The 25,097-nt window shown below is 35.8% G+C and overlaps 1 protein-coding gene across 2 annotated transcripts in view; it reads right to left on the bottom strand.

The window, feature by feature from the left end:
* Positions 1-352: 352 nt before the first annotated feature.
* LOC113521143 (knirps-related protein-like) overlaps positions 353-25,097 on the bottom strand; it is a 116,655-nt gene continuing 91,910 nt past the window's right edge. For both annotated transcript variants that reach the window (XM_052894062.1, XM_052894063.1), the window contains one exon: positions 353-3,899. In XM_052894062.1, coding sequence (XP_052750022.1) covers positions 2,871-3,899 — 1,029 coding nt within the window. In that variant the 3' untranslated portion in view covers positions 353-2,870. The remainder of the gene's footprint in view (positions 3,900-25,097) is intronic.

The following is a 25,097-nucleotide window of genomic DNA, read 5'->3' as shown; positions in this document are numbered from 1 at the left end:
CTATATACATATGTAATAGAAAGAAGAGAAAGTAGGGATATATATACATATATACATATATACTTATATATATATACTACACACACACACATATATATATACTACATTTCCATATGCATTTAAAAAGGACAGAATTGTCATCGTGCCTCCCATCAAACTATTTATAACTGCTCCTCTCCATACAAAGGTTGCCTGGAAGAGATCGCTCTTAGCCATAAGGGCGCCCATTGTTTCATTTCTTGTGATTGTTTATATTTATAATAAGTTTACTATTGTAATCTTTTGGAGGAAACAATAAATAGTATTTATCTATCTATCTATTTATTTGACAAGTGAAATAAAAATGAACAAGTCGAGTGCATGATTATTTTATTTTTCAACTCGCCGTGGAATGCATTCATTACAAACGTGACAATGTTTCATATAATTCGAAACGCGCTAACTACTAGTACAATACACATTTATGTACACAACCTGACGCGCCACTACACAGTATTATATTTGAGTATATTCGTATATTCCGTGACTAACTTCACTACGGCCACTTTATCTAGTAGACGTTAGAATACATAGAACAAAAAAAAATATTACAACGGTTCTTTGAGCAATATTATAGGAATGTACAGAGTATGTCTTTTGTTTTTATACGTACGAGTGGTATAAAAAAAAATATTACGTGTATTTATATAGTTACACACATTGTAAGACCAGCCATGGTTAAAGTTCACTAAGGATAGATGGAAAACGAAGGCAATGCACAAGCCACACTTCTTTATGCACCCGAATTTAATAAATTTCAAATTGTCAAAACAACTCTTCAATCAAAATTCTACTAAATGAAATAAATTAAAATTCGATTACATATAAAAATATAGGTTTTTAACGTCTCTATTGGAATGTTACAACACACTGTTGGTATCCATTTACAATAACTAAAGCTAAACTATGGCTTACATTATACAAAATAATTTATTATTTACATTACAATTTGTACATAACCATTTTACCGGGTTTGTTGTATTGATAACATATTATTATGTACTACTTAATGTATGTATTTGGATAGACTCTTATTTAATCAATAAAAATTTACAATATCCCGATAGGCTTTTTATCTTTTTACTTATTTTTAAAATCACAATCCGATTTACTGGCCTTAAATTATTTACTAATGTTCTATCAGCAACAGCCACGCGCGTCCATTTATCAAAATTATTTTGTTTAATTATCAAAATTATTTATTTTGATTAGAATTATTTTGTTTAATTCCGCTACCGTTAGTATGTGTATTAGCAGTAGTAGTAGTTACAGTAATTATAGTGGCACGTGTACTAATGATAGTGGAATTAAACAAAATAATTCTAGTCAACTAACGAATGGAGCAAGACTTTTGTTTAACTTGTCAAATTTTATGACTTCAACTTCATTGCAACTGACCACATGTTGTCCGTTGTAACTTACTGTTGTAATTTAGCCAGAGTGTCGCATATCGATTGATCACCTAGTCGATGGTCGGACCAAGTAACCGCCGTTACGGGACTGTCAATTGCAGCTGGCCTGCGAGAGGCTGAAGATCGTGTGAAATGAAGTAATATCATAAGAAGACAACAGACACCTTTCAATGACACGAGAGAAAGAAAGTCGCAGGTCGGCAAAATAAAACCGACCTCTGTAGATTTTTTTTACTTCGACTACAGCGAAAGCCGAATTAGCGGTCACTCAATAAATCGTGATCCTCTAGGTATCTCAATAGCTGTACGTTAATTATACGCTCCGTCACCTTAGAGAGAAGGGAGGCGACCGCTATCGGCCTGTAATTTGAAGGGTCCAACTTATCACCCTTTTTAGGTACAGGATGTACAAGGGTGGTCTTCCATGTCGAAGGAAATTGCCCTGTGGATTACGAGATCGTGAAGAGACGCGTTAATGCAGGACATAGTTCCGGAGCACACTGCTTTAGGAGCACTGCTGGTATACCGTTTGGCCTACTCGACTTATAGACAACTAAGGATAATAACTCCCGTCAGACTTTATATTGTGTTATGGTAATTTCCGGCATAGAGTTTCTACATCACGGGATGGTAGGTGGTGCAGAATTACCTTCGTCTATAGTCGAGTTAGCGGCAAAGAGATTACCTAATAGATCGGCTTTCTCTTTAGCTCTGTAGGCCAAGATACCATTCGGTTTCCGAAGTGGCGGAAAAGACGACTGACAAAAGTTTCCTTGGGCGGCTTTGGTAAGCGACCAGAAAGCACGATTACCAGAAGGAAGGCTTGATAGTCGCCTACCAATTTCGCGTTAAAAGACGACTAAGGGGCGGCGAAAGATGGGCAGCAGCGTCCCTCTTAAAACATCTCTAAGCGACTGCGGTTGCCAATGTTCAGCGTGTTCAGCAGTGGACGATTAAGGGCTGTTATAATGATGATGAAAGGCTATTGGTGATATACCAATAGCAAACATGAATGAACAAAAAATTTTTTGATCAATTATGCTTGATTTCTATTGGTGAACAAAATTAGATAAAAATAGGGGCAGAGTTGATCTTCATCATCATATCAGCCTTTAATTGTCCACTGCTGCAGATAAGCCTCCCCTTAGGGGGTTTTACCAGTAGTTGCTATGCTTGGCAGGCAGATTGGCAAGCTAATCAGGTTTTGGTGATGATTTAAGATGGGCGCTGCTGTCCATCTCTCGTCCTCCTTTAGTCGTTTTTTACGACATTCACGAGGAATGAATGGGTGGCCTATTCTATGCCGGACCACATGGTCAGAAAGTAGAGTTGATCACTGGATAGAGACGAAAATATGAACTTTCTATGGCTGTTGTTGATAGTTCATTGTAACGGCACTAGAACACGGCGCGCGCGTTATCATACTTTGGTCGTAAGGTCCAGCGGATGGAGCTTAATCCTTTTTATTTGTGAGTAGGATACGTCTTCTTCTTCACTGACAGAGCCCGCGCCGCTGGCAGACTCGCCGTCTTCATTATCTGGTGTTATAATTTCACTGTCGTCTGACCTCCGTCGGGCAGAACTAGACCTACCATCCGATTTCACCGATAGATCCATTGGATTCTCTTGCGGAGATTCAGACGTTCTTCGCTCCGTTGAAGGAGTGGGAACGAATTCTGTTTCGGAGAACGTGTCTTCTTGTGGTGTAGGCTGCGCGGACCTTTGCTGCTTTAAAATTTCATCCAAGAAGAATCGCTTCGATGAATCGGCATTGTGGTCGTCGATTCGGACGTCGTTGTTATTTTCTGCAGCTTGTCGCAGCGCTGCATGGTCTAACAAATGCCTTGAGTATATGGGGTGGAAACCTGGTGGAAATAGCAAGGGATGGTTGGCAGCAAACGGGCTAAAGGGCGGTGGTGGTAAGAACGGCGAATGTGGAAAATGGGGCAAGGAAGCTATGTTGGCTAAGGGTAATGGCATGAAGGCGTCTCTGGACGGTGTCAGTGGTCTATCTGGTGGCCGCGACTGTGTGATCCTCGCTTTCTCATCCAGTTTTGGTGATGAGCCACTACGATGCGAGTCAGGAGAGCCTGAGCATGGTTTGTACTCATCGAGGCCTAGTAATGCGAGTTCCTCTTTCGTTCGCGGCCTCGCCAGGCCTGGGAACAGATGTGGTGGAAATGGTGGCGCTAAATGATGTGGGGGCGGCGGTACTCGCGGCGGAGACTGGGCTTGTGCAGCTTGCTGTTCTTGTAATAGGCAGTGGATTTTGAACCAATTGGACCTTCTACCGTATCTGGAGCCAGACTTGGACATACCCACCATAAGACACTTCCGGAGTCGACAAGCCTTGCACGCAGTTCTGTTTTTCTTGTTGATGACGCATTCCCCGTTGTTTTTGCATTCCGTGATGGAGTTCAAGTTGTTGTATGAGCGGCCGAAGAATGACTGGAAAGAGACAAAAAAACATATTATTATGAGTTTACATTACAGAGTATATATAAATTTGAAGATGTAGTTTCAATTTTTTTAAATTAATTATTTTGGGGGTAGTTACTTTTAAAATTTTGTCTAATGTTATTTATAGGATATAATGTTGTAAATAATGAAGGGTTCTAATACTATTCAAGAAAAAGTCTTGACTCATGAAATACCTACAAATTTAATACACATGAAATTAAATTCATATGAATTTAATCCAACACTTCATAGTTAGTTTTTTTAGCAAACAAGCTGTCGGCCCACCTGATGGAAAGTGGTAACCGTCGCCTATAGACGCCTATAATTTTTAATTGACGAAGCAAAAACAGTTTTAAATATAACGCAGAAGCATTCAAACGGTAGCACAAATCCATATTGGATACGCGAATTAATTGGCTGTACGTTAATTAAACATGTCATGTAAATATAGTTAACAGTGGCGCACGTGAGGCGGTGGATAAAGGCGCAGAAAGTGATCCGAGGCGACGGCTCGCATGAGCAATCCACCATAATTGGATACAGATGTATTGATCATTGTTAATTAACACGGTTTCTGATGTGACTCATTGTACTATTAATATTAAGTTTGAAACAGAAACCCTTTTTTTTTATACAACTTAGAATGGCAAACAAGCTGACGGCCCACCTGATGGAAAGTGGTAACCGTCGCCTATAGACATGAGCAGTACTATGGACATAACAGAGTATACTGTTTTGCCCATGATACCCCTCATGCGTTGCCACTCCTGAGGATTCAGGTGTTATTCCTCTGTGCCCAGTAAATTCACGCCATATCCCACCCTTCAAACAGAAACACAGCCATGCAAACACAACTGCTTCACGGTTGAAACACGAATGGGACAGAGGTATCCAAGCAATCGACTTTTGTACAAAGTCTCTCTCCTTTTCTTATGAAAAAGTATTAACAGGTAACAAAGATATATATATGTATCTAATATATAAAATTCTCGTGTCGCGGTGTTTGTTACCAAACTCCTTCGAAACGGTTTTACCGATTTTTATGAAATCTTGTGTGCATATCGGGTAGATCTGAGAATCGGCCAATATCTATTTTTCATACTCCTCAATGAAAAGAGTGACCTATCCCTAAATATATATATTTTTTAATTTTTTGTCAATTTTTTTTATTCCTATTTTGTTATGATTAAGCATTGAAAAATATATATAAATTCAAATTTTCACGCTTTTACAATCAACTGCTGTTTTTTAATCGCGATTTTTATATATATATATATATATATATATATATATATACAATCGATATATATATAATTGTAGTACGAGAAAATATATATATATATATATATATATATATATATATATATATATATATATATATATATATATATCACGTCTGTATTGTAAAATTTGTCTATTGTTATAAATCGAATGAATAATTAATGTATTAAATATAATAATTTGTAAGTAGCCAATAATGAATTGGCATGCTTTAGACCAGGGGTGGGCAAATATTTTGATAGTCTCTCGCCACATTGCAGATAAAAATTTTACCCGATAAAAAAAGTTTTTTTTTAAACTAATTTTAAGTTTAATTTTTGCTAATTAATGGATTTTAAAACCAACATTTTTGAATCAAAATATTTATTAAGCTTTGAAAAGAGCGGTTGTCCGGGAGAACATTTTGGCTCTCACCGGCCCTGATAATGTGTATAAGTATTGCTTAATATTGTATCTAAAAACTTTTATGCACCAATTTATGTCAGACAAAAACTAATATTTGTGTTTTTAATAATAATATATACAATGTTTCAGGGGCCAAACAAAATTCTACCGCTGACCGGATTCGGCCCGTGGGCCGCCATTTGCCCTGGTCTGCTTTAGACTATAAAGCGAACATTTGTACTTCACAATAAAACAATATGTGTAAAAACAATGTTCTGGCAAATAAATCTTACTATCTAAGTAAAGAATAATTACATTACATGAAGTTTTTCTCGTATATGGCCAAAATGCGAAGGACGTATAAAAACAAAACCGTACTTAAACGTGTGTAACAGACCGGAACCGAACCTGTGGCCTATATCGGCCGGAAGTGACGCTGTGCCCGTGTAAGACAGAGTTTCTTACGCTGTCGAAGTCACTTCCGGCCGATATAGGCCACAGGTTCGGTTCCGTCTGTTACACACGTTTAAGCTTTTGTTTTTATACGTCCTCACATTGCACTAAACTTATGTAATATAATAAAATTAAAATATGGATAGAGAGATGAGACAAACATTGTTTTTACAGATATTGATTTAAAAAAATGTTTGATTTATAGTCTAAAGCTCTACAGTACATCACATCACATTACACGAGACCTTTTTTTTAAAAAGGATCAGTGTTTTTTATACAACTTAGAATGGCAAACAAACTGATGGAAAGTGGTAACCGTCGCTTATATACATGAGCAGTACCGTGGACATAATAGAGTATACTGTTTCGCCCATGATACCTCCCATGCGTTGCCATTCCTGAGGACTCAGGTGTTATTCCTCTGTACCCTGTAAATTCATGCCATATCTCACCCTTCAAACCGAAAGACAGCCATGCAAACACAACTGCTTTACGTTTGAAACACAAATGGGACAGAGGTACCCAAGCAATCGACTTTAAAACCTCTAAAATTATCAGTGTTCCTCTACAATATTATGCATGTATTATACCTTCCTCTTGAATCATTCTATCTATTAAAAAAAAACGCATCAAAATCCGTTGCATAGTTTTAAAGATCTAAGCATACATAGAGACAGACAGACGGGAAGCGACTTTGTTTTATACTAAGTAGTGATAATTCAATAGACAGGCGCCAATTTCTAAGTATGGAGCGCTAGCGAGCGATAATTTTAACGACCGTTTATAATTTTTCAATTACATTGCGTACTGTGATTATTAATTTACTATTGTATTGTAATATTAAGAAGGTAATGGATTGCAAAGGGTTTTTTTTATAATAATTATATTATAATGTTAGGGATAATCACTCTACTGAAGTACTAAAGTCATGCGGTTGTGCATACTAAGTGTCAATATTAAGCCAATTAAGGTATATGTTAATTTTATGAGTTGTCTATGGTGTAAATGTGGATTCTAATATAGTAATCTCGCTTATTAATAAAGGTTGGCATATAATTAATATTTTTATTAAGTTGTCACGATTTACATACCAGTATAGACGTCTATTATGGTCTCTATTAAAACTAAAGAAAAAAAAGTGGGAATTTATTAATACTAAAGCAATTACCCGGTTGTTTGTTTACTGTTGTAAGAAATAAAGTCACAAATAAATACTATTTAATAGGTAAATTGTTAGTACATAACATTTATTATAAGTCAACGGTGGTATGGCTGCATCTTAACATGACTTGAACATAGCTGTTATGATTGGCAACTTGACTCGCTGTCTGAATTATAAACAGTCGCTGCAAAATGTCAAACAGAGCAATGACATCGTCATGTCATTGTAGAATTGTCATTCGAAATTTGAATTTGAATTTAGGCAATTTATCATTTTATTCGTCGAATTTAATATCTATCCAACCAAATGCCTACCAGAATTTATTTCAAATTTGAATTGCCATTTCGATTCTACGTTTTTGAATTTAGAATGACCGTTCGTGGCGCGTGTTACGTCGCCATATACATAACGAGGTTTGACAACACCTAAACACGTGTTAACTTGTGTCCAACCAAAATGATTGGCAACCGGCACACTGGCTGAATGATAAACGCAACGTGCAACGATCGCGTCATACAGTAAGAATTTAAACTGAAACAATACCATCTAAAAGCGATCCGCGCGTGATGCGAATTAATTGGTCGAGTTATACACAGTATTTTTGGACGGTGAATGTGGAAATACCAAGATTGACTCTTGTAGTAGTTTGTGTTTAATGTTATTGTATTATCTAATCTATTTTAAGAGCACGAGTAAGACTTGCGATCTATGATGGTTTTTTTTTGTATGAATTAACATAAAAAGTAGCATATGTGTTAAGATTTTTAAGTATTAAATTTCATTTAAATCCGTTCAGTGGCTCGAGTGTGATTAAGTCGCAAAAATACAGACATCTTAATGTCCTTTTACGTCGTCATTATCACAGTTCGCTAACATCTCGCATCACGAATCGCATCGCATCTCGAATCGCATCGCATCTCGAATCTCGAAGCCAATGCTTCGGATCTTATTGCAAAATTATGGATGTATGTACAATGTCGTTGACAATTGTTGTGTTATATAAAAAATAAAAAAATTATCTATGACATAAAAAAAATTATGTTGACAAAGTCACGGAAATCATCAAACGATGCGCGTTATCATTGTATAATTGATTTTCAATTTAATATCAAGCCAAGATCAAGCCAAAATGTAAAGATTTATCATTCGATTCTCATGTTAAGAGCGTTCATACCGAAGTAGTATAACTTCGGATTTATATGTCAATTTTTAAAAACAATTTACTTCATTTTAATATTTTTGATTAACTAATTTAAAAAGTGTTCTGACAGCGAATAGAAATATTAATTATGCAGTAAAATTTTTAATAATTAGTACTGTAATTTTGGATATTGATAAAAATATATGTAGAGTTCCGATGCAAAATGTGTATTGGCGAGCCACAGAATATGTTATAAAAAAAAAATCAGCTGTCGGCATACTACAGTAAATCTTCGGTATGAACGCTCCTAAATAAATTATAATAACTACACATAAGACACGACTGGCAAGTTGATCTCGATAATATTCAGTCGGCCAATTAACGCCAATCCGTCGGTCTGGAGACGTCTTAATTAATCGACATATGTCGTGTGAGCGCTGAGCGCCCACGTGTGCAACGCTAATTGTATACCTATAGTTGCCAATGAAATTGGCCAATAATCAGTTTAATTGGCAACTTTGACATTCTGTATGGATGTGACGGGCCGGGTTGCCAGATTTGATACACGACTGTATCAGGGACGCAGTTGATTAATTGGTTATGTTCATTGATAATTATTTTTGCTTACATAGACATTCTTAAGGTCTGCGCCAATGACGGACATTTTGTCCGTCGACAAAAAGTCCTCTGTCTGCGTAGGCTATTAGCAAATGTAATTTTTTGATGTAGGGGTTTTATACACTTTTTCAACTTTTAAAGATTTTTTTTATACAACTTAGAATGGCAAACAAACTAATGGAAAGTGATAACCGATTGCTTAGCAATAAGACCGCCTTTTGTACTACACTATACTTATCGAATATTGTTCAACAAATCCTGTAATGTTAGTGCAATAAAGTGTCAAATAAATAAATAAATATTTTATTTTTGGCTTACATATATACATAATACATATATGTCACGTCCTATTTCTTATTTAAACATATTCAATTAATATATATTTTAAGGCATAAATAGGTAAAAAGTGTGAATTTATTTTGTAAGGCTTTAAAACTGCCATTGTGTTTGGAGGAACACTTTTTAGAATAGTATAGTAAATATTTATAGCAAGAAAAACACAATTACAAGAGAAAATACAAAAATATGACATAACATATATAAAAAGTGTCTCATTAGCCAAAAGGAACTGGCTCAGCTGATGCTGAAAGTGTGAGAGTGTTGTTTTGAACGCTAATGTTAGCAAAACATATTATCTTATATATAAAATTCTCGTGTCGCGGTGTTTGCCGATATTTATAAAATTTTGTGTGCATATTGGGTAGGTCTGAGAATCGGCCAACATCTATTTTTCATACCCCTCAATGATAGGGGTGACCCACCCCCAGATTTCTTCTTTTATTTTTTTGACAATTTTTTTTATTTTTATTTTAATACGATTTAGCATTGAAAAATACATACAAATTACAATTTTCACGTTTTTACGATCAACCCCTGTTATTTTATCGCAATTTTTATATGCCGCAATAGTGTTGCAGGATGACAATCTAATATAATAATTGTAGTACGATATATTCTCATGTATAGTTCTAGAAATAATGTATATGGTAAAATAACGTTTACCGAGTCAGCTAGTAGATCTATACAAATTTATCAAAGAATAACCAGTATGTCTTTGTACCTATGTACTTTACACACGTGTGTGCATATACATTTGGCGTTAACTATATCAATAATACTTTTCAAATAAAGGTCTTCAAAACGAACGTGAGGTCGACTTCCACGTGGTCCCTCCTGGAAACCATTATGCTCAATTCTAGGTGTATTCATCATGATGGGCTAACTAACCTGCCTCTTCATCCTCACCTATCACCCCTCACTAGTGACTCGCTATCGTATATCGTTATCGCAGGCGTGGTTACCATTCCATCACCGTCCATCCAAATCCGATTTCAGCAGTGACAAAATCGGTTATTTTAATTCAAAAATTAAACGACTTAATCTATTTTAATATTTTTTGTTTATACAACTTAGAATGGCAAACAAGCTGACGGTCCACCTGATGGAAAGTGATAACCGTCGCCTATAGACATGAGCAGTACCATGGACATAACAGATTATACTGTTTTTCCCATGATACCCCCCATGCGTTGCCATTTCTGAGGACTCAGGTGTTAGTCCTCTGTACCCAGTAAATTCACTGCCACTAATAAAATCAGCCATCAAGTCTCTTTAACATGTCCATATCTTTATGTATTTTTATTATTTGCATGTACTTCATTGTTATTTACCAAATTCATACGCTTTCTTTATATAACTTTATAATTTAACACTATTTGCCGACTGCTTTAACCATGCTGTGTGTACACGAGTCTGGGTCTCAATCTGGTTCAATCTATTATCTTTATATAAAGTCTATCATGTTATTGATTGTAACCTGTTGTGTATACCTTTAATAAATAAAAAATAATTATTATTTATTTATTTAACTCTTTATTGCACTATAAATAAAAATATACAATGACAAGTGAATAATTCAAGTGAAATACAGTAACATAAATACAGATTGAAATATACACATAAAGGTACAAAAGGCGGTCTTATCGCTAGGGCGATCTCTTACAGACAACCTTTGGTTAAAGGAGAACAGATAAATTACTACGAGATCAAATTGTAAGTATATCTTTTCAGATAAAAAAAAAACAATTTTTCAAATCGGTTTACAACTGACGGAGTTATTAGGTGACAAAAATAAAAAAAAATTACAACTAACTCGAGAATCTAATTCTTTTTCTAGTCAATTGATAAATATCAATAAATTCAATGTTACACACACATGTTACGGTCCATTACAATAACGGGGTCACATGTTACAGGACCTCGATTGTTCCTATGTACGTACTAGTATATGCAGATTCATTATTGGAAGCCATTACGTGGCTATTAGTATTGCTGTAAAACATCAAGACACCGCATTACGGTTAATGGTGGAATAAAACCTTATTACTCGGAGGATGCACTATTAGAGACTACTTATTGAAGGGCCGAGATGAGCCGATATAAGTAGTGCTTTGTACTTGACACCTACTGTAAGGTTGTGCAGATGTATGGATTAATAATTTGAGATTGCCCGCGCGTTATGCGGTCTCAAGGGTAAGCTACAGTAATAAGCGTTCGGTATAAAAATAAAAATGTAATACTATTTAAATACTGTTTGTTGTTCCTTCCAAAAGATGGCAGCAGTAAACTTAGCAAAAATACAAAGAAAAGGATTACACTGAGTGAATAATATTTATATATTCTTTATTGCACTAAAACATACAGTAACAACATTATCCTCCACCTTGCGTTTTTTCAAGGCACTCTCTTCCACGCACAACCACTCTTTGGAATCAACTTCCAGCAGCAGTATTTCCGAACCGATACGACAACATAACCTTCAAGAAAAGAGCGTATTCCTTTTTAAAACAATGTTTTTTTAGAACAATGTATTACTTTTAAGTGTTCGTTCTATGTACCAGATTTTTATAAGACATGTCTCGTATTCTTTTTACTAAACTTATTATTTTATATCACAAATACATATATATTTTATTACTGCATCCTGCTATTTATAACAGGGATCGATAGTTAGTGTTATTTAAAATTATTATCATATTTTTTTTATACAACTTAGAATGGCAACAAGCTGACGGCCCACCTGATGGAAAGTGGTAACCGTCGCCTATAGACATAAGTAGTACTATGGACATAACAGAGTATACAGTTTCGCCCATGATACTCCCCATGCGTTGCCATTCCTGAGGACTCAGGTGTTATTCCTCTGTACCCTGTAAATTCACGCCATATCATTTCAGTCATTGCCTGTCCACTGCTGACCATAGGCCTTCCACATAGACTGCCATAAGGAACGATCCTGAACCACCTGCATCCATTGACTCTCTGCAATATATTTGTGGTCGTCACTCCATCTAGTGGTGATCGACCTAAATTGTATTTGCCAGTACGGAGTCGTCACTCAAAAATCCTACTTCCCCATCGGTTATTATTTCTTCGAGCTATGTGACCAGCCCATTGCCACTTCAGCTTGCTTTTTATAATTCACTTTTTACTAATATATGTTAACCTATTTAATCATGTGAAATTGACTATTATTTTTTTACAAACAAAATAAAGTTTAGACTTGCTTAATATATAGTAAACCTAGATTTAAATTGTATTTAGTCTAGTCAGATGTATCGAATGCCTGTCTATACGTTAGTTTTTATAGATCCGTTATTATTTATCGCCTATAAACATGGATCGGATTTAATGGGCCAGTTATAATGTGTTCAGTAAAGTTATACCGAGTGATCTTGGTTGAGACGCCGAAATGTGTGTCGATCAATGAGGTCAGGTAAGTGATCTCTGTTTAGATGGGTGACCATGGATACCCACATATAAATATATAAGTTAAGTGATTAGCTGGTAAAGAATGCCATATCGCATTAAGCTCGCCATTTATATATTTTTTTTATGCATCTTAGAATGGCAAACAAGCTGACGGCCCACCTGATGTAAAGTGGTAACCGTCTATAGACATGAGCAGTACCATGGACATAACAGAGTATACTGTTTCGCCCATGATACCCCCCATGCGTTGCCATTCCTGGCGACTCAGGTGTTATTGAACTCGGTATACGAGGAATCCGTAACACAAGTCACCAGGTCCTTAACCTGACATGAAACTGTAGTAATTTATACAGTGAAGAACTCAAGAGTTTTTAGACGTATTTAAGCAATGTGTTAATAAACTAAGATATATAATAAATATATAAATGGAATAGCAATGCATTAGGTGTACCTTCAATGGACGTCACAGTGTACACTGTGATGACCATGCCTATAAGCAATATTACTATTTTTCACCAGAAGGGTCGGCAGCTTATTTGCTATTCTGACTTAACAATATGGAGTGAGCTGATCTCATAGTAGGTATAGGTAAGTGACTAAGTGTAAAGCCAGGCGACTTGGATTGATTTGAGTTTTCCTTGTCATGCGCTTGAATAGTGTTTATTTATTTACTAGCTTCTATTTATTTGTGTAAACTTTGACGCACAGTTTAATTTTTTTATAGTTTATCTATATTTAATAAATAATTATTTATGTATTTAATTTAAAAATTATTTACTGCTCTATGTTTCGTGTAAGAAAAAAAAAAATATTGTAATTAATTCTCTATTATTAATAATTAAAGATTGTATTTCTCAGAAAGGACTTTAATTGTGACAAAACTAGTTGTTTCGATCTAAAAACTAAATAACTAAACCGATTTTGATATAATTATTAATATTATATATTCTTTATTGCACTAAAACATACAGTAACAACAATAAGTTAATAACAATGTTAGCAAAGGCGAACTTATCTCTAAAAGAGATCTCTTCCAGTCAACCTAACACAGTGACATAGGAAGTAGTGAGTGCTAAACAGAAGTAAAAATAAATATTTATAAATTATAAATCATTTTATATATATATATATATATATATATATATATATATATATATATATACGGACAAATCACACAGATTGAGCTAGCCCCAAAGTAAGTTCGAGACCGCAGGCAGGCGTGTTGACCGCTGCGCCACGGAGGACGACAACATATATATATATATATATATATATATATATATTTAAATTGGATGCTTTTTTAATTATACAGCACTATCATACCTACTTGTAGATACAATAATTAGTCCATTACCTTAAGGTTGTCTTGAAAAGATCGCTCTCAGCAATAAGACCGCCTTACTGTACTTATACAACTGTATCGTTACATTTATTAATTGTCTTGCTTATTTCCTATATTGTATAATGCAAATAAAGTATATTCATTCATTCATTTATTCAAATTTATAAAAAAACACTTGCACTTCAATACGAGGCTTTTGAAATATATATCTATATATGTAACATGAACAATGTAATCACCATAAACGAGGGTGATACCGCCTAGCCGCCTCATTAAGACTCCATAAACTTCGATATAAAATGTTATGGTACACATTTTATGGTAATATTGTTGTGGCTTACCTACCGCAGCGTATGTATTGAATGGATTTACTAAACACTACACGGTATCCTAGTGTTTTTTCATAATAATTCTTATATAATATTAGAATTTTATTATTACAAAATGTAATAAAAAAATCTACCAGAGGGAGACTTTGTACAAAAGTCGATTGCTTGGACACCTCTGTCCCATTCGTGTTTCAACCGTGAAGCAGTTGTGTTTGCATGGCTGTGTTTCGGTTTGAAGGGTGGGATATGGCGTGAATTTACTGGGTACAGAGGAATAACACCCGAGTCCTCAGGTATGGCAACGCATGGGGGGTATCATGGGCGAAACAGTATACTCTGTTATGTCCATGGAACTACTCATGTCCATAGGCGACGGTTACCACTTTCCATCAGGTGGGCCGTCAGCTTGTTTGCCATTCTAAGTTGTAGAAAAAAAAGTGTAACTAGTTTCTATATTTTAGTAATAATTTTTAAATTTAACCATCTTCCCTTAAACATTAAATGTCAGGACAAGCATATGTTTAAAATTAAACTCAAAGCCTGGTTTCTTGGTAATGTTTTTTTATAATTTAAACGAATACTTTGATGTTAAAACTCATTAAATTAATAATTAATAATAATTGACATGTAAGCGAAATTATGTCCATTTTATTTTAATTTGGTTATGATTATTCTTTGTCTTGTTAATTGTATTGTCAAATATTTCCTATTTATATGTAATCAAGTAATGGTAATAGCATTTGAATGTTTCGATGTTAATATAATTACCTGTTAAATTGTTGCATGCCCGGTAGGGTATAACTGTTGATACTGATGTCAAATCCAAAGCGATGGTTACTGCTATATACTCGTATATGTACATAGTTTGCAATAAAATTCTATTCTAAATATTTATAAATTATTAATTAATTGGTATTTAATTAATCGTGTGTCTTTTATATTTACTTATTCGTAATTATTTTTTTTTACATAAAATGTGGAATTTCATTGCAGAGAATCAGTGGATGTGTGATGCAGTCGAAACTTTTAACTATTGACTAGCAAAATCAATCTATTGACTAAAAAATTATTGGTTATTAGTACTTTTTACTGCAAATTTGTAGTATTTTTTTTATGGGTGAAAATGGTATGGTAACCCCGTCTGCGCTAACGGTATACGCTGGCGGAGCATCAGTGAAGGGTGATAGATGAGAATGAAAACATGCCTGTTAGCCCATCATGATGAATTCATCAGGAATTAACCATGATAGTTTCCAGGGAGAACCGCGAGGAGATCGACCTGGTTGGGTATATTGCTAGCAATGGGATTCTCAGTCTCCATTAGTAACAATCTCTTTCCCCCCGGTTAGATTAGATATTTTTAACTGTTATTTTCGTCAAAAGTATTATTGACTAAGGCATACGTCAAAACCACTTTTGACTGATTTTGCTAGTCAACAGTACTTTTGACTGGTTAACAGTTTTGACTGCAACATATGCAAGTGGCTCAGGACCATTCCTTATGGTTGTCTAGTGGAGAGGCCTGTATTCAGCAGTGGACATAATGGCTGAGATGATGCTGATGGCATTTCGAAATTAGTTATATTTTGTATAATTGACTATAAGCCACACATAAAGCATAAATCTATGCGTACATTATTATTATTATTATTTATCTCTTTATTGCACCATAAATAAAAATATACAATGACAAGTGAACAATTCAAGTGAAATACAGTAACATAAATACAGATTGAAATATACCCATAAATGTACTAAAGACGGTGTTAACGCTAGGACAATCTCTTACTATTACTCCTAAAATTGTTTTTTTTTTTTTTAATAGTAAGACAGCTTTCGTAGAATCAATTTTTCAGTCCATTTTTTAGGTTAGAATTATAAATATTGCCATGGCATTGACGTAGAAATCTTATGGGAACTTAGAAATGAAAGTTACAGAACGAGAACCGCTTATGTGGTTACATAAGTAATCTTTTATTGTTGTGACTAATTGTTTTAAACAAGCATTTGGACTTTTTCAGTGGAGCCCGTAATAATGGCTGCACGCGAATCGAAACAAGCGTGAGAATATGCTAGATAACATTACGAACTTAAATTTTTGACCTTTCTTTTACAGTAATAAAAAAACTAGACCATCACACCTCGCATCCTATTCTCGAGTGTATAAAGTTCAAAATCCCATTTGTACCGTTTCGTAAACGGCAAAAAGAAGTCGGCACCGAGACGCGAGTTCGTGTCATCTCGCATTTGCATTCGGAAGCACTGACCTGGACGCGGTGTACCGATGTTTTGATTGTGCTTGACATTCGAATAAAATCGATTATTCGTTTAACGTGACTCGATGCCGCGCTCAATTGCCCCGTTGTTCAATCGACTATTTAAATTTGAAATTAGAATATTCATCAACGTTGCAATTGTAACAAAAGCCATTCAGTTGTTTCCGAGTTGTCAATTTTTTTTTATTAGTTCGATAATGCGGTTAATTCTTTTAAAAGTCTGTTACGAATGACAGAGCTCAGCTCTTAGTGCACTGTTGCAAATAAGCGATTTGTACTCTAGAAAGCCTTTAAACGTATTTAATTGCTAATTTAACTCTGCGATGTTATTCATTAGTTTATTAACTAGCTAATTGACAGGTTTGCATCGCAATCTCTTCAATTTAAAGAGCGCAATAAATCTGACAGATGAGGCAACTCGGATGGGACTTTAATGTCACATGTTTATAGTAATCAGATTATCGATTATTTATTTGTAAATCGATCTTTTAACCGAGCCCGTCGCATACATTATTCAGCGGCATAATCGATGGATATGTCACCCGAACGCCACCGTTGGCTTCGTGACAGGAATAAAAATTATTGATATGCTCCAATAAGTTGATCGATGTGCCAACTGTTTGGGTTGCGTCGCTTGACAATTACAAAACGACCTCTATAAAACAATGACAATCATTAGGTCTGCGTTACAGCCGATTGTGGACCTTAAATCAACAAAACGATCATGGGCACAGACGTCAATATCGCGCGGCGAACGTTTGTCGTTACAAATAAAATGGGACCGTACACGCAAAAGTTTGTGAGTACAAATTCGTATCGATTGCGGTACGAATCGAGACGAATCGATTCACCCCGTGAATGGTATTGCAAATAAACAAGGCATTGTTTCAATGCGCAGCGCGCGCGTCGCTCGTTGCGCCAAATGAAACGATACGTTTTGATCTAATTTTTAATTCGATATTATTGCAAGGTCATTGTTCGCGGCTCGTTTGAATTTCGAATGTTTGTTTCGATTATTACTGGTATAAAATGCAACAGATCCAAGATTTTGATAAAAGAAATTTGTAATAAATTATAATTAATAGTAATTAAAGTCACCGTGTGTTCCCGGCATAGAATAGGCCATCCTTTTTTTTCCCATGGGTGTCGTAAGGGAATTTCATGGTTAAATAATACATACCACTACGCGGACAAAACTAGTATAGCTATAAACATCAGACACAAGTGCATCACACTTCCTAAACAAACGCAACAGGCGCGCGTTTAATCGTTGTTACATTAATTACTAAAGTGTTAGTAACAGTGATTTATTAATTACTAATACGTCCTTCACGCTGTCCAATCATATTTTCATTTGAATGCAGAAGAATAAGAGCGAGGTGTGTCACGCTGAATGCCCTATCAATATTAATGTATTCGAATTTCGAATCACTTTCAGCAATTAAATAATCTATAATTTTTATTTTTAATTTTTATTAGGTGAGAAAGGATTGAAGGAATTAAGCAAGTTGAAGTGGTAATGGGCTGGTCACATAGCTCGAAGAAGAAAATTCTTGAGCGGCGACTACATACGGGTAAATGCGGTGTAGGATGACCCCCCACTAGATGGAGTGACGACCTGAAATGTGTTGCAGGGAGTCAGTGGATGCAGGTGGCTCAGGGCCGTTCCTTATGGCAGTCTATGGGGAGGTTTCTTTCCAGCAGTGGATGGATAATGGCTGAAATGATAATGATATTAAAAAAGGAATGATAATCCCGCCTGCGATATTGGTATACGTTGGCGAGGCCAAGGATTAAAGCAGGTTTGTTGGTCCATTGTGATGAATTCCACAAGAATTAACCATGATGGTTTCTAAGGGGAACCGTATGGAGTTCGGACTTCGCCTTTTTTTTTTATACACTTAGAATGGCAAACAAGCTGACGGTCCACCTGATGGAAAGTGATAACCGTCGCCTATAGACATGAGCAGTACCATGGACATAACAGAGTATACTGTTTCGCCCATGATACCCCCCATGCGTTGCCATTCCTAAGGACTCAGGTGTTATTCCTCTGTACCCAGTAAATTTACGCCATATCCAACCCTTCAAACCGAAACACAGCCATGAAAACACAACTGCTTCACGGTTGAAACACGAATGGGACAGAGGTACCCAAGCAATCGACTTTTGTACAGTCTCCCTCTGGTATATTGCTAGCAATGGAGATGCCAGACCCAATTATTGGCAATGCCCTTCCCTCACGAATCCATACTTATAAAATCGTTTATTGATTTTTTACTAAGTCTAGAAAGTTTAAAATTGGAATATAGGTTTACTCTACAAATTTCTACTCAAAGAGGAAACATGGCACCATAACCAAATCCGCGGGCATTGGCTAGTTACGAATAAAATTACAGTCCAATTAATTAACTCGCATTAAGCGCACCATTAAAGGCGCGACTTTTGTTTTGTCCAAGTGACTATTGCGGTTGACAAATTACGATCTGCGCGTCGGCGTCGGCTTCTTTGGACGGCGCGCACCGCGCCGCACAATGGAGCGCGGCGCCACTGTCGCCGATTGTCCCCGAACAATACCCGATTACACATAGAGATAATTCTTTCCAGAAAAAACCTTTAAAAGCAAATTAGAAGCGATGATTTATTACGGCGCGGCTGTTACGAAACAAAGCGTCTCGGTTTAACCCGAATATCTTTTTCCGTTGAACGTTTTCCGTTCGCGTGCGTTACCGCAATTTGAATGTGCTCCAAATTTGAAAATAATTCGTGTCGGCCGACAGTTGCCGCTCATTGTTAATCGGCCGGTGCACGGCTGGACGTGCGTACTGTCGCTCCGTTAAATACATAATCAGCTTTATTTACTACTGCAATTGTTAAATACATAATCATCAAACATAATCATCATCATCATCATCAATATTAATATTATTGCCATTTTTTTGTTTGGTTCTGTAAATACAATTGGTTGTCAATAAAGATTTTCTTTCTTTTTTTTTTACACAACTTAGAATGGCAAACAAGCTGACGGCCCACCTGATGGAAAGTGGTAACCGTCGCCTATACACATGAGCAGTACTATGGACATAATAGTGTATACTGTTTTTACAGGGAACAGACGAATAACAGCCGAGTCCTCAGGAATGGCAACGCATGAGGGGTATCACTCTGCTATATCCATGGTACTGCTCCTGTCTATAGGCGACGGTTACCACTTTCCATCAGGTGGACCGTCAGCTTGTTTGCCATTCTAAGTCGCATAAAAAGGCAAGTATTTCTGTGATATCTAATTTTAACAAAACCCAGTCACGTCTTCGTCAAGTTCTCTTGATACGGACCTCAATATAAACAGAACTATTTCAATTCCCAACAAACTAAACGCAGTGTCGGTTACACCAAATCGTTTTCGTGTTCGCACCGCGTTACGCAACCCGAATGTGTATCTGTCTGTGGGTTCACACGTTTTTGCCGAGCGCTCCTAGCATCAATCACGGTCGCTATTACGGCTAACTACTGGCTGGCACTGGGCTACGGTCACTCGGCTAAACATCACTGTGATACAGTTCATTTGTAATTTAATGTAACCATTTCGTACCATACTAATATTATAAATGTGAAAGTTTAGATGTTTAGATGTTTATTTCATTACTCAATCACATTTAAACGGTTCTTTTGTTTTGATGGGTGATAATGGAATGGTAACCCTGTTTGAACTATCGGTATACACTGGTAGGGTATCAGTTGAAGATGATAAGTGAGGATGAAAGCAGGTAAATTAGCCAATCGTGACGAATTCTTCAAGAATTAGTCATGATGATTTCTAGGGGGAACCTAGCGGAGGTCGACCTGATAGGATGTATTGCTAGCAATGGATTCCTATGAAAGCCTATTATTAACAATCCCTTTCCCCCCACTTAAACGGTCGAACGTTTTTTAATGGATAATAATGGAATTGGTACCCCGTCTGAACTAACGGTATACGCTGGTTGGCCCCAGTGATGGCTGACAGGTGTGAATGAAAAGGCAGGTCAGTTAGACTATCGTGATGAATTCACTTGGAATTCAGCACGATGGTTTCCAAGTGGTACCACGTGGAGGTCGAATTGGTTGGGCATATCCATTTTCACCCATCGAAAAAAAAATTAATAAGGATTTTATAAAACAGCTTGTCAAATTAAAAAACAATATTTACTCAATACAATTGACGGTAACAAAGTGATTTGGTTTAATAAAGTCCCCCAAATGGCATGTAACAGCCGGTTGACAGCCAATAAAAGCGTATCCAGCAACAATTGGCTGCGCGCGCGCCGCGGCACGGATTTACATACAAACGGTGCGCGTACGCCGCTCTACGTTTAATTAGCGACGCGCCAGACAAATTGACGGTCGAGCGAGCTGTTTGTGCTACCGTCGCAACGGACCGCCTCGGGTATGGATCAAGGATTAGGCTTTGATCGTCGCATTGAAAAATTACGATCATTGTTCGCGGAGGATACAGTGTGAATTGATTGACATGTTTTATATAGATGTGATATAATTAATGGAAATCATGATAAATATTGTATAGATGAAGTATGTGCGATTGTTTTAAAATACTATTTATTTATTACATTTATTTTTCTTTTCTAAATCGATACGTTTTCCAACCACAAATTCGAAAAGCATTCTTCTATTTGTACCTTTTAGTTTATTTTTCCTTTCCTTCTCTTATTCGACTTTTTTTGCTTGCATCATTTACATGTTTATTGTATATTTTTACAAGAGGATGACTTTGTACAAAAGTCGTTTGCTTGGGCACCTCTGTCCCATTCGTGCTTTAATCGTAAAGCAGTTGTGTTTGCATGGCTGTGTTTCGGTTTGAAGGGTGGGATATGGCGGGAATTTACAGGGTACAGAGGAATAATACCTGAGTCCTCAGGTATGGCAACGCATGGGGGGTAATTATGGGCGAAACAGTATACTCTGTTATGTCCATGGTACTGCTCATGTCTATAGGCGACGGTTACCACTTTCCATCAGGTGGGCCGTCAGCTTGTTTGCCATTCTAAGTTGTATAAAAAAAAATACAATCAAATAGAGCCTTTTGAAGTTAGTTAAAAAAGACGTTTTGGAGACCTCCTTTCTTAAAAATGCGATGTTAAATACCGATTTATTCTGACATGGTAACATGGATTTTTCTAATTCACCTTTAGTTCTTATCGAAATACTTGTGTAACTCTCTCAAAGAGATGTTTAACTGTTTCAATACTCGGTCTATGGTCATTTTACGGACGGTGATCTTACCGGAGTTGGGAAACATACGATTTCCGAACCGCGCACCATGACCGACCTTTGGTTTCTAAGCCGATGTTATTTATATCATGCAGATGTTACTATACGGCCTACATTTTCGTGTTGAAAATCTACCTCCCGATAGATTTATAATTATTTCAGCCGTTGACTGTCCGCTGCTGGACATAAGCCTTCCCCATAAGGGGAGTTTTGCCATTAGTTGCCACGCTTGGCAGGCGGGTTGCCAACCGCAGGTAGGCTTTATGAGATGTTTTAAGAGCAAAACATTAGTAAAACACTTATTATATTTGCTTTTAATATTTATAAATATTTGAGAGCTATATGTAGGGGCTGTGTTTCGGTTTGAAGGGTGGGATATGGCGTGAATTTACAGGGTACAGAGAAATAACACCAGAGTCCTCAGGAATGGCAACGCATGGGGGGTATCATGGGCGAAACAATATACTCTGTTATGTCCATGTTACTGCTCATGTCTATAGGCGACGGTTACGACTTTCCATCAGGTGGGCCGTCAGCTTGTTTGCCATTCTAAGTTGTTTAAAAAAAATGTGGGTTTGAATTTATTTTCTTTACTAACTGTAAAGATTCTTATTTGTCCCATTTTTTTTTTTGTAAATTTTGATTGTAAAAACTTTTAAGTGCATCTGCATTTTATAATTTATTTGAATTTGAAAACATTTTACACATTTCAATTTTGAAATTGAACAATATCCATCAGATGAGTCGTTAGCTTGTTTGCTGTTCAAAGTTGTATAAAAATTTAGAGCAGCAACTTTTCATTGTATGTTTTTTTTAATATATAACTCCCCTCAAATATATCAATACATGCCTCTAATAATGTACATATATTAACAAATAACGCTAACGATGCACGCCAACAGCTAGATACGAGTATCTTGCAATATTCCCCCACTACATTATATATTGCTGAATATTTATACAGAACATGGTCGATCCCTCCATGCAGTCGAGATATTTATCCCTATTTTAATGTCTCCTCTTGTTCTTGACATTTTACATTAGTCGCCGTAATGTTATAATTATTAACTGTCCACAAAGAATCGTTTAATTACTACCTTAATAGATCTCAGATAAAGCAGCTAGCTAGCAAGTGGACTTGTTTATCCAGGTACTATTTCAATTATGTGTACATACAGTAGATATTTGTTAGTTGATTATTGCCATTCTAACTCACTGTTTTCTATCCAAGGTATGCGGAGTGGACAGAGTGATTATCATTTGATATATTGTTTGATTGATATTGTATTTTATTTATCTTTCCTTGATTTTAATTATACGTTTAATTTAATTAAGTGAGCTTGAAGACGTGTAGATGGAGAGACCTGGTATGAAGTTAGATAGATTGATACGAAAGTAGAAACCGCCTTATTGATTTTTTTTTGCTGAAATATTCAAACGAAATATTGTAAAATGAGTTATAGCAAAATGCGCAAGAGTAGATTTTAGAATTCAATTAATTCTTTATGCAATAAGATTTAAGAAAAAGCTGTGTTTGTTGTAATAGTTTGTAGAAATGATTTCTTTTTGGTAAACGAGTATGTATGGTATGGTACTCTATTAATTTAATTTTTTTTTTTTTATTTATTTAACACTTTATTGCACTAACATAACATGATTTGTTAAAACAATTTTCAATACGTATAGTGTAGTACAAAAGGCGGTCTTATTGCTAAGCAATCTCTTCCAGACAACCTTTGAGTAGAAAGGATTAAAGCATAAGTAGGTAGGTGGCGCGTTAAAAAAGATAGATTTGTAAAAAATAATATTTGTGACAGCATAGTCATATACATATACATACATAAATAAACACATACAACCAAACATATACATATATATACATACACATACACATATAAATATATAATTAATTTTTCTAAAATTTTGAGTTAGATTATCTAATACAGTAAGACGTGAGGAATTGGCTATAGGCATAGGCATGTCTATAGGCGACGGTTACCACTTTCCATCAGGTGGGCCGTCAGCTTGTTTGCCATTCTAAGTTGCATAAAAAAATGGACTGTCTTGTTTTGACGAGGTAATGAAAGTCACTATTTATTTATTTTGTCAAATTTTCAAGTTTAGGTAATACTTAACTAAGAGTTAATAGATAAATAACATATATCACTGAACTTTTGATGTTGACCAGATTTGAACTTATTATTTTTGGAGGATAATAAGTTGGAGTAGTTTTTTTTTTATGGGTAAGAATGCAATGGTAAAAACCCCGCCTATACAAAATCGGTATATGCTGGCGGGGCACCAGTGAGGAATGATAGGTGAAGATGAATGCAGGTCTGTTAGCCCGACGTGACGAATTCTACAAGAATTAACCACTATGGTTTTTAGGGGGAACTGCGTAGAAGTCGACCTGATACGGTATATTGCTAGCAATGGGTCTTTTAGATCCTACTACTAATAATCCAGTAAATACTGAAAAAATCTATATCTATTGTTTATAAATGACGAGTAAACGCTGCTCTAACCTTTTAATCTTTAGTGTAATATTTACAGACGTCTACCAGACAATATCTTGGAGTGTTACGTCTATAACGAATGCTAACCAGGTTGGATCTAAGGGTATTGTCAAATGTCCGACTGGCCGCCTGACCGTGGATCCTGCGCCGTTTAGCGACGCTTGCGCAATCGTTCCATTGTCGTTCTTTTCCACTCGCATTGATGTGGTTGCGAATCTATTACACAATCGGATAAAGAGCACGCTTCGAGGATGAGTGTTTTCAATATTTTTGATGGGAAGTCAAGGAAATTCACTTCGTATTATTTTGTACGCCTTTTCACTTGCTTTTCGGTGTTTTGACGTTCTCTATTTAAATTATCATGAGCTTACGAATGTTTGTTTTTAATTTTAAATTTAAAAAATATAAATTAATGTTGGTTCTTTTGCGGATATCCTTGTTTCGGATTCTATCACGCAAAGAGACTAGCCTCCTCCATAGCCCGTTGAGAAATTTGAAGTATTTAATATATAATATAATTTTTATTTGTTAATATTACCAGTTATAACTCAATTGGGAGTCAATCACAAGTCACTTCAAATATACGTCTCAATTAACCTTATAGTATTATTATTATATGTACTCGTATTTGATATTTTTGTGCAT

The sequence above is a fragment of the Galleria mellonella genome, unplaced genomic scaffold, assembly GCF_026898425.1.
Source record: "Galleria mellonella isolate WM207_F2 unplaced genomic scaffold, CSIRO_AGI_GalMel_v1 utg19, whole genome shotgun sequence".
NCBI lineage: Eukaryota > Metazoa > Arthropoda > Insecta > Lepidoptera > Pyralidae > Galleria > Galleria mellonella.
The sequence above is the reverse complement of the archived record's forward strand: the minus strand, read 5'-3'. Positions and strand labels throughout refer to the sequence as shown.